At 34.7% G+C, this 12,078-nt stretch overlaps 1 protein-coding gene across 1 annotated transcript in view; it reads left to right on the top strand.

The window, feature by feature from the left end:
- LOC129738301 (GATA-binding factor C-like) overlaps window positions 1-12,078 on the top strand; it is a 578,622-nt gene that overhangs the window by 451,888 nt on the left and 114,656 nt on the right. Inside the window, exon 4 of the mRNA XM_055729485.1 lies at window positions 4,687-4,838. Coding sequence (XP_055585460.1) covers window positions 4,687-4,838 — 152 coding nt within the window. The remainder of the gene's footprint in view (window positions 1-4,686; window positions 4,839-12,078) is intronic.

The following is a 12,078-nucleotide window of genomic DNA, read 5'->3' as shown; positions in this document are numbered from 1 at the left end:
AGTTATAGAGTGTTCAACTGATTGTCATGATGTTTATCCAACCGGTTTACCATATCCAATTCTTACGTAGAACAAATAACATCCATTTATGACTGTTAACTCGATTTACTAAAATGATAATAAATATTTGTGTTTTGATAACTTTATTGTAATAGGGATCTTAAACTGCACTGACTTGAACATTTTCATGGAAGACTTTGAACTAATTTTAATGTTTTGCAGAATTTGAGTAGGAAAAATCCAACATTTTTTCGAACTTCGATGGTCTATTTTGTATGAAAGTTGCTTTAAAATCTTACTTTTTTGGTACCGACCTTGAAGAGCAAGAATCCTTCTAGAATAACATGTTAGATATACAAGTGAAAAATTTCCAGCAAATTATTCAAATTATCAACAAAAAAGGCAAACTTCCTAGAAAATTAACAGACACAGTGTGTACCAATACTAAAGCATTCCTTGCCTAAAACCTCTCCGATGAAATAGTTCTTTCATACAACCTACAAAGACAATTTTATGGATATTTGAAAATGTTAAAATTTTCACATCGCTAAGATTGCTTGAAACTGTAGGTTAAAACTCTAAAGTTTTAATCGATAAGGCCCTAAATTGTTTGGACAAGATTGAATCCTGATGGAGAATTTTTTAAACGTCACAATTGTGATTTGAAATAAAATTTAAAAAAACACTGTTTAGAAATGATTTTGATAACTAATTGCATTGTTGCGAATGTATGGTCATTACTTGCCTACTTGAATGTGCAATTTGGAATAATCGGCTGATTCAACCAGCATTTTCAAAAAAGTGAACACAGTGAAGTGGACACAGGAGCAAGGTTGCCGAAAACACAGAAAAATCTATGATTTCACAGAATTTTGAGCCAATATTCATCACAGAATCTGTGTCACAGAACACAGAATTCTAGAAATAGTCGCAGAGTTCAAAGATTTTTAAAATTTATGAACGTTTTTTTATGTCAATATTAATTTTGGATAATTATCATTGAATTGGAAAAATATGATAAAATTGGTAATAATAATTGATTTTTCTTAAGTAAAATATAAAAAAGACGCAATTTGACATGACTTTGAATGATTAATTTCAGCATCAGCATCACAGAAAACCGTCACAGAATTTTTGAGTTAAATCACAGAAAATCAATTTTTTTTTCGCCAAAACACAGATTTTTTTTCGACTACCTTCCGCAGGAGATGCAGAAAATATGTAATTTCATGGTTGCAAACTTTTAAATTTCGAAAACATCTACTTTAAAATGTGGATCACTTCACTGAAAACACGTCATCTCGAAATGGAAACTTTATTATTTACAACTAGAAGAAATTGTAAGACATCCGATTGCTTTGATGGAAAACCGCTCTCATTTCAATTATTTGTCGAACAGTAAAAAGTTTCCATTTCGCATCTCGAGCAGTCGGGTCGCGTTCACAGGAAACTATTCCAAGACCAACCCGATTGAGAAGATTTTCCCATAAAAATCCGGAATCAAATATTTACTGATTTCAATAAAAAAAACCTGAACCAAGTATTTCAATTGTTAACTGAAACATAATTTGTAGGAAAATCATATGACTTAATCCTATTGTTTTTGCTTATGCCAAAATTTAACCTCCGAGTCAAATGTCAATTTTCCCTCATATGATTAAAATTTCGTAAATAACCAATGGTCCAATAGTGTGTTGGCAATTGTGACTGCAAAGTATGTAATCAAAACATGGCCAGCTAATCCCTGGCGGACGGACGGGCGGGAGGGAAGGAGGTTTGGAATTATATTGGTTTTAATAATTGTGGATTAGCTGCTGTGTGGCTCTCCGGCTGGACTCACGCGTGTGAAACACAAATGTGTGGCACAAGCTGCCGAGGATTAGTAATTAGATTTTGAGTGGATCATTAGAGACCACACTCGGTGTTCCACGATTAAGTACCCGGTTGCCTCCCTGCCAGGAAATTTGCATAAACAAATTGGGCAACAGCGAGATGACGTGCGATGATTGCGTTGTCAAATTACGATGTGATTATTCACAGCTGGTTTGTGATTTGGCAAAGGGTGTTGAAAAAGGTTTCACAGCGGCAAACAAAAGTGGCAAAGCGAAAATGTGATAAGAAAAAATAACTGAAAAAGCTTTCCATTTTTTCAAACTATCCGGTTTTTTTTTTATTTAATGTGAAAAATCAACTCAAAAGAAAGAGAGAATGATGAGTGAAAAGGGATGTAAGATCGCAGATTAGAAATGAGAGATGAAAGATGAGAAATGAAAAACGAGAGATAAGAGATGAGTGATTAAAGATGAGAGATGAAAGATGAGAGATGAGAGATGAGAGATGAGAGATGAGAGATGAGAGATAAAGATAAGAGATGAGAGATGAGAGATGAGAGATGAAAGATGAGAGATGAGAGATGAGAGATGAGAGATGAGAGATGAGAGATGAGAGATGAGAGATGAGAGATGAGAGATGAGAGATGAGAGATGAGAGATGAGAGATGAGAGATGAGAGATGAGAGATGAGAGATGAGAGATGAGAGATGAGAGATGAGAGATGAGAGATGAGAGATGAGAGATGAGAGATGAGAGATGAGAGATGAGAGATGAGAGATGAGAGATGAGAGATGAGAGATGAGAGATGAGAGATGAGAGATGAGAGATGAGAGATGAGAGATGAGAGATGAGAGATGAGAGATGAGAGATGAGAGATGAGAGATGAGAGATGAGAGATGAGAGATGAGAGATGAGAGATGAGAGATGAGAGATGAGAGATGAGAGATGAGAGATGAGAGATGAGAGATGAGAGATGAGAGATGAGAGATGAGAGATGAGAGATGAGAGATGAGAGATGAGAGATGAGAGATGAGAGATGAGAGATGAGAGATGAGAGATGAGAGATGAGAGATGAGAGATGAGAGATGAGAGATGAGAGATGAGAGATGAGAGATGAGAGATGAGAGATGAGAGATGAGAGATGAGAGATGAGAGATGAGAGATGAGAGATGAGAGATGAGAGATGAGAGATGAGAGATGAGAGATGAGAGATGAGAGATGAGAGATGAGAGATGAGAGATGAGAGATGAGAGATGAGAGATGAGAGATGAGAGATGAGAGATGAGAGATGAGAGATGAGAGATGAGAGATGAGAGATGAGAGATGAGAGATGAGAGATGAGAGATGAGAGATGAGAGATGAGAGATGAGAGATGAGAGATGAGAGATGAGAGATGAGAGATGAGAGATGAGAGATAAGAGATGAGAGATGAGAGATGAGAGATGAGAGATGAGAGATGCGAGATGAGAGATGAGAGATGAGAGATAAGAGATGAGAGATGAAAGATGAGAGATGAGAGATGAGAGATGAGAGATGAGAGATGAGAGATGAGAGATGAGATATCATCAATTTTCCAAGAAGTTTGAACAATCAGATCGATTGTAACAAAAAGAGTCAACATTTAAAATTTTTCAATAATGCATGAACGCAGCCTCGTTAGTTCATCATACTCGCCCAGTTACGTGAATTGAAGTGCTGCCAACGTCAACGCCATTACAGAAAATAAAAAAAAATTAAAATTAAAATTGATTAGCATCGCCAAATTATGCAGCGAAAACACGCAACGATTTCGTCGTTGCCGGCTCTCGTGTCGGGTATGCATTTGGTGAGTTGTTAACGAAAAAGACGAAAAAAGTAGGTATATTTGCAAACAGCTGATGATACTTTTGTGTGGCAAATGAAGGCATCGCACTTGATTGTGGGTTGTTTGTAGTCATGGTTGTTTTTCTCGCCATCTACACGGATTTTAAATACGTGGGAATTGACGGGTGGGACGACCTCTTTCGGTTTGACCTTCCGCATGCTGCAGGCTGCTAACGTGTCGAAGAAAATTGGAAAATGATGATGCGGTAAACGGAAAATTACGAACGCTAACTTTTCTCTGATGAGATGCATTAGCGTTAATTTTCAGAAATCACAAACAATATGAAAACAATAGTTGGGAATGTTTTATTCCACTAAGCCGATGATGCCGTTGTTGCTAGAACAAGATCTTAATTGACAATCAATTAATCTACGATGCATTGTTAAGGTTGAAGTGACGTAGGGTAACGAGCTTAGACCACTATCATTTCTCAATAATCAACTGCTGCTCAAAATCATTTCCAGTTAACGATACAGACAAAATTTAAACCATTTCTTTAAATTGACCATTGCACAAACCGTCGAAAACGAAGATTTTCGTTTTCCAATTTTAATTATTCGGAAATCTGCTTGTCTCCCTTCAACTTCCCATCAGAAAGTCACCAAACCGGAACAAAGAAACAATTAAAACATAACATGTGCTCACGTTCTTATCTGTTTTGTCCAAACAACTACCAAGAATCTCGAACAACAGCAACGAACACGAACGACGCGATCCTCGGAACGAGCGAGGATCGAAACAGAAAAATCAATCGAGACACGATTAGCGTTCGGGTTTTTTTTTTCCTTTTTCGTTTCTTACTCTCGTTTTGGGGAGCAACTTCGATTTTTGTCTTTTATTTTCGATCCCCACTTACATCGCCTCCCCTATCATCCATCCAAGAGAGTCCAAGATAGCGCGACGGACGTATGTTCTAATTTTCGTTCTTTTCTCTTGTTAGCTGATTTTTCTGCTGAAAAGCGTTTTTTTTTCTTCCTTTTTCCATTGCAGAAGGTCGCGAGTGCGTCAACTGCGGGGCCACGTCTACGCCCCTGTGGCGGAGGGACGGCACCGGACACTACCTGTGCAATGCCTGCGGATTGTACTACAAGATGAACGGCCAAAATCGGCCGTTGATCAAACCGAAACGACGGCTGGTCAGCGTAAGTGATTTTTGTTTTGCGATCATTCCTTCTATAGGGACCATACATTGTAGGGGTGTTATTTTAATTGTTATGTTCATGTGTATTCTCGAATGGCCGTTTTTGGTTACGAGACGCTAGATTCGTTTTGTAAATGAGATTTATTAGTTTAGTTATAACCGATGACATTTAAAGCGATGATAGAAGTATCGCAACAAGGAGAAAATTCGCATTGATCCCAAGTGACAAATGAGGTTCAATAAAAAAAACTTCAAGACGACTTTAAAAAAAATGTATTTCAAATCATAAATCATTTCATAATGAATACTTTTATACATAACTGTTTGGATTTATAAAACTTCGTTCTAAGTGTTTCACAGCACTCGTGCTTACATCCGCTTCGGTCGTGCAAAGAATTAACTCTTCTATCAGCGAAATAAGATTTATAAGTCCTAGTATTCGGTCGTGAAAAAAAATATTTTTTTTCTGCGATTTTCATTTTTTCGAATGATTCACACCTAGTAGAAGAAGATTATCTGGAATCGACAGCAATCAACAATGCTTTTTTCAATTTTCAAGGCCTTTCAATTTCTTCGCTGAACTTTTTTTTTTGCAGTATTGAGGAGTCCGGTTCAAAAAGAGTAGGCGTGTGAACCGTCAGCACGTGTTTTTTTTTTCGTGCTAGAGAAATTGTCATCAAAAGTCGAAGATAATCTAATAGTTTTGAAGATTTTTATATCAAATGCAGTTGAAAATGTTAGAAATGTGCGAAAAGAGTTTTCTTAAGCAGAGGCATAATTTTTGGTGGCAAAATATTTGCAAAAAGTGAAAAATGCGAAATCATTTGGTCGAAAGCTTTACATGAGCGATGAAATTGAACCAAAAATAGTGTTTTGTGTGCGGGGAAAAAGGTAGCAACACTGACTTGGAGAAGTATCTGGAAGAAATTTGTAGCAACATGTGGGCTCACATGATGTTTTCGCTACCGGCAAACTGTAGAAGGAAATTTAAGATATCTCGAATACTGCCATCTTCCCAAGTATACGAAGTTACGTTCTTCGGCAATATTTTTTTTGTAACATCTTTATTTGAAACGGCTCATACCTTTAGGCTTTGAGGAGCCAAACTCGTTTTGTTTGTTTACAATTGTGTGCTTAAATCTAGTTAATCACTTTTTATCAGAATATGCCTATGCTTATGATACGTACACAGCCAGATCTTGTCAGCATCCCGGTGAATAGTAAAAATACATTTACTATTCATCTTATCAAAGCCGGGCCCACTGTGCAGTATTGGACGCAGAGACGACTGGGTTCAGGGAAGGAAGAAACGTGGACAACAGTACCATACGTTCCTATGCACATTAGATTTTTCTATTCGTTGGGAGCAAAGATGTTTAAATATTTCTATGCTCCTTGGTGTTGGACCTTGCAATTCTTCCTTAAGGGGATGGAAATGTAGTTTATCTAAATAGAGTTCAAAATTTAACAATACAATTATTAAAGAAAATTCTTTAACCATTATACACTGTAAAATTCTGGATCCTTGTACCTTCATCTCAGGTCATCGACCATGGTTATAGCGCCATTACTCGCTTTTGAAAAGATTTGAAAGAGCAGATAAATTATTTATACAGCACCGAAATCATTAGAATTTTTCCATTCTAAAAGATTTCAATACCAAAAGGAATACATACACGTATGAACACACATTGATATGATAGAAATATTTTTCTCCCTACACACAAGGTTATTTGATATAGGCAATTATTTCAAAACCATCACTAAGGATTATTTTACGATGAAAATAAGACAAGAATCAAATGTTATATAAGTATCGAAACCGCGTACCTGTGCATATTGTCGACTGATATCCTACTATTGCAAGTTATTAAATACAGGAGAGATTAACTTTAATAAAACTGTATCGCTTAAAAATCATGCTTAGGGGGGAAAATAAGGGGAATCTAAATTCTGTTAATAAAAGAATTAACTTGGTGTACTTAATTCATTAGGAAATAATATTTAACTATTTACTGCTACTTTTCAAAATATTTTCTGGCTTACCTAAAGGAAGTTTCTGAACTTTCGATCTTAACGATTTTAACCAACTTTTTGAAAACCGTTTTGACTCTAAAAATAAAGGTAAGACTTTTATTTGCTTAAAAAATCCCCGAAATTCAATATGATAATGGTTTATTAGTTTCTGGGTTTTGAAATGAAAATTCTGAATTTTTTATCTTAGAATTGGAATATTGGAACTAGTTAGGTAAAATTTTTATTCTTATATAAGTTTTTTTCCAAATAGATCAAATTTTAATTTGCATCTGACGCAGATTAAGATGAAGAAGTTTTTTTGGCAATGCATAGGTATAACAAGATTGAAAGAAATTTTTTTGGTAGATTGCAAAAGTTCTCTAATGTATCATTTATGACTCCTGGTTTCTTAAATAAAAAAACCGCCCAAGCAACCAGAATTCTCTTAAAAAGGTTCCATAGAAGCTTAATCAGCTCTCGTTTCTGTCTGAAGAGAATGCTAATCAGCCCAAAATTTAAGTTCTTAAAGCTACTTTCAAGTTCGTTTAGGTGGCTGTAGAGAACGCTATTCAGCTTCTAAGAGAATGTCAAGAAACTTCTACGCGCCGAAAAAAAAATCTGATTGACAGATTGCTCTGACATTCAGATGTCAGATTGCTAGGTTGCCGGTCTATCATGGTCTATCTCATTGATTTTAATTAGATTGTTTTGATTACAAAAGCTGCTTACACGCCTAGAGAATTGAACCGCTGCTCTCTAGGTTGCAGTGAAACTCACCAGCCTCTCGACCAATCCAGCAATAGTTAATTGCCACTGTAATGATAAGTATTTAAACTTAATGTCATTTGAGATGATTGAGTGGGTTAGTCAATAGATTGTACCTTTTTTCGTTCAAAGGACATTCAGTACACAATAAGAATCATAACAAAAATTCGCATCATCAAAAATTTAATCGAATATCTTAATATTTATTAGAAAATTCGAAAAAATCTTTAATTCCATTTGTAAATATCAGTACATATATAAACAAAACAAATGACAAGAAATTGACAGACATTTTTGACATATCGCTTAGAATTCCCATATAGGTTCTTTAACACACCTTCAAGTATCTTAATGGTGCGCTTAAGAATGTTACGCGAACGTTATCGACCTTCTTGAAAAACATTTTTGACATGTCGCTTAGATTTCCCATATAGGTTTTTTAAAACACCTTCAAGTATCTTAATGGTGCGCTTTAGACTGTTACGCGAACGTTATCGACCTTCTTGAAAGAAGTTCCACTAAAAGCGCTTAGAAGTTCCGTTATCGATAGTTTAACCTTTCAAAGGGCGATGGAAGTTCCTGAGTAACTTTTACGCGTCAAGAGTTACCTGAAGTTCCCGTAAAACATTTTTTCAGCCAAATGTGAACTTTGGAGTTCCATCTTTAAGTAAAAACGCGACTTTTGGTTGCTTGGGCGAAAACTTATTTATTTAAATTTTGACAAAATAATAAACATGTTAATTTACATTAAGTTTGACAATACAAACTTTATTTATAACCTTTTTATTTCACATTTTCGTAGGTGATTGAAAGAATTAGAGAAACATGAGGTATCAAAAAACAAAAGAACACAAGCCGTAAATATCATTAATTTTTCGAAAAAGATACAACGGCATACCGGCAGGATCTTTTTATTGATAAATATTGAAGTTATTCATCTGGTTGCTTTTTTAAAATAATTTCCATCTAAGCAATCATTTAAAATACTGATAATCTTGAAATATACGTTTGCATCATAACATGTTTATACGAAATTCAACAAATTTTCAATCGGACTCACTAAATGATGAGCTTTCTAACACGATCATCACACACATTCCTTCGGTCCTCATTTAATGCTTTTTTTTTTTTTTTTTTTTTTTTTTTTTTTTTTTTTTTTTTTTTTTTTTTTTTTTTTTTTTTTTTAAATATGACTTTATTTGTATCAATTCATCATTACATTTATATTACATTATTACATTCAATTAGGTGTTCAGCTCAATAATGAACTGTTCAGAGCCCTATAGTTAACTAGATAATAAAAATTTATTTATAAGATTTAAATTTGCTGAGCGCAATCAAGTATTTAATGTAGGAGAACATCCCGTAATGGCAAAAATATTTTGAACTTAAAACTAAACACTATCCTAAAATAAAACTAATTATAAAGAGAACGAATCTCTGCGATGGAAGACTGCATCGATTTGCCTCTGAAGTTGGAGATGATTTTGTTGGCCATCTCTTCGATAGATTCAATGCCTGCAATCCGATGAAGATCTTCGGTGCTGTGCCAAGGTGGAAGCCGCAAAATCATTTTCAGAACCTTGTTCTGAATCCTCTGGATGGCTTTCTTTCTCGTCGCGCAGCAGCTAGACCAAATCGGAACTGCATACATTATCGCTGGTCGGAATACCTGTTTGTAGATTAACATCTTATTTCGCAGATACAACCTGGATTTCCTGTTGATGAGAGAATAAAGAGATTTAGTGTATTTATTACATTTAGATTGAATATCTTCAATGTGATTTTTAAAAGAAAGATTCCGATCAAGTGTGAGTCCCAAGTACTTCACGTGATCAGACCATTCTAAAGAAACCCCATTAAAAGTTATGGAATGATTTTCATTAGGTTTTAAAAAATTTGCTCTTGGCTTATGGGGAAATAAAATAAGTTGAGTTTTGGAAGCGTTAGGAGAAATTTTCCACATTTTCAAGTAATTCAAAAAGGAATTTAAATTTTGTTGCAATCTACTGCGTACCACCCGTAGATTTCGACCTTTGGCTGAAAGCAAAGTATCGTCAGCAAATAATCTTCTACCTTTTCCTTCTGGGACATCAGGAAGATCAGAAGTAAAAATATTGTATAAAATAGGCCCAAGTATACTACCCTGAGGGACACCAGCTCTAATGGGTATCCTTTCAGAGCATGAATTTTGATAGCTTACTTGCAAAGTTCGGCTAGTCAAATAATTTTGAATAATTTTGGTGAGATATACAGGAAAATCAAATCGAGCTAATTTAGCTACTAAACCTTTGTGCCAAACACTGTCAAAAGCTTTTTCAATATCAAGAAGAGCAACACCAGTTGAATAACCCTCAGATTTGCTAGCGTTAATCATATTAGTTACAACTCTCAAAAGTTGATGTGTAGTAGAATGTCCATGACGAAAACCAAATTGTTCATCAGGGAAAATAGAATTCTGATTAATGTGAATCATCATTCTATTTAAAATAACTCTCTCAAATAGTTTACTTAAAGAAGGAAGCAAACTAATTGGTCGATAACTTGAAGGCTCTGAAGCACTTTTTCCAGGTTTCAAAATTGGAGTTACTTTGGCATTTTTCCATTTATTGGGAAAATAAGCCAAGTGAAAACATTTATTGAAGATTTTAACTAAAAAATTTAAAGTGCTTTCAGGCAACTTTTTAATAAGAATATAGAAAATCCCATCTTCCCCCGGGGCTTTCATATTTTTAAATTTTTGAAAATCAATTTAAGTTCATCAATATTTGTCTCACAAGAACTTTCAAACACAATTTGCTTAGAAAGAATATCATCAAATTCTAGGGAAATTTGAGCATCAATTGGACTTACAACGTTTAAATTAAAATCATGAGCAGTCTCAAATTGTTGGGCTAATTTTTGAGCCTTTTCTGAATTAGTTAAAAGAAGTTTATCCCCATCTTTCAAAGTAGGAATTGGCTTCTGGGGCTTTTTTAGAATTTTAGTTAATTTCCAAAATGGCTTTGAGTAGGGTTTTATGTCCTCTACTGCTTTAGCAAAATTTTCATTACGAATGAAATTTAAACGACGTTTGATCTCTTTTTGAAGGTCGCAATAAATGAATTTCAAATAAGGATCCCTAGTTCGTTGAAATTGGCGCCGACGAATGTTTTTCAGTCGTATCAAAACTGAAGATCATCATCAATTAAAGGTTGATTAAATTTATGTTTAACTTTAGGTATTGAAGCGGCTCTAGCATTGACTATTGAAGTTGTCAAATTTTCTACAGCCAAATCAATATCTTCTATTGAATTCAATGGAACGTTTACATCTAAATTACGTTCAATAAAATTCATATATCGCTCCCAGTTAGCCTTTTGAAAATTAAAAGTTGATTTTAAAGGGTTTTCAATGGGACTTTGGGATAAAGAAAATGTTACTGGAAGGTGGTCTGAATCGAGGTCCGCATGAGTAACTAATTGACTACAATGCTCGCCTAAATCCGTTAGAACCAAATCAATTGTGGAGGGATTTCTAATTGAAGAAAAACAAGTATGCCCATTAGGATATTCAACAGTATAATAACCTGCAGAGCAGTCATTAAATAAAATATTCCCATTTGAATTTGATGAAATATTATTCCAAGATCGGTGTTTTGCATTAAAGTCACCAATAATAAAAAATTTAGATTTATTTCTGGTGAGTTTTTGTAAATCTCCCTTCAAAAAATTTTTCTGTTCACCGCTACATTGAAAAGGCAAATATGCGGCAACAATTATAATTTTCCCCATAGAAGTTTCTAATTCAATTCCAATTGTTTCTAAGACTTTTGTATTGAAAGAAGGAAGAAGTCTAAATTTGAGACGACTATTGATGACAATAGCTACACCCCCACCTTGTCGATCAAGTCGATCATTTCGTAAAATTTTAAAGAAAGCATTGCTTTTCAAGTTATTGTCTGGCTTTAAAAAAGTTTCAGTGATGGCAGCAATATGTATGTTTTGAGTTTTCAAAAATAAAAAGAATTCATCTTGGTTAGCCAGCAAAGATCTAGCATTCCAATTCATAATATTTAAACATCTATTTGGATCCATGAGGGAATCGTAAAGTCATAATAATTTTGTTAGCATAATTAAAAGAAGTTTGGAAAGCTTCAAACATTGAATTTGCTTTCAACATAAGTTGCATCATTTCCATTAAATTTTGATGCAAAAATTTTAATTTTTCCTCAGTAATCTCACCCAAATCAACAAAATTGTTAGAATCAGAAGAGGAAGGAGAAGAAAAAGTATTTGAATTTCGGGGATTTTCCCAAGCCTTCGCATGAACGTTGAGACTTGGTTTTTTCCCAATTTTATTAGTTAAACCTGAAGAGGGCAACCCATTTTCAACCACCTCTGAGAACGATAAACAACGAGTCTGTGGCGCAGAATCAGCCCAGGTAACATTAAAATCACTTCGGGTATTACCCAGCCGTG

The sequence above is a fragment of the Uranotaenia lowii genome, chromosome 1 (genome assembly GCF_029784155.1).
Source record: "Uranotaenia lowii strain MFRU-FL chromosome 1, ASM2978415v1, whole genome shotgun sequence".
Lineage (NCBI taxonomy): Eukaryota > Metazoa > Arthropoda > Insecta > Diptera > Culicidae > Uranotaenia > Uranotaenia lowii.
The sequence above is the reverse complement of the archived record's forward strand: the minus strand, read 5'-3'. Positions and strand labels throughout refer to the sequence as shown.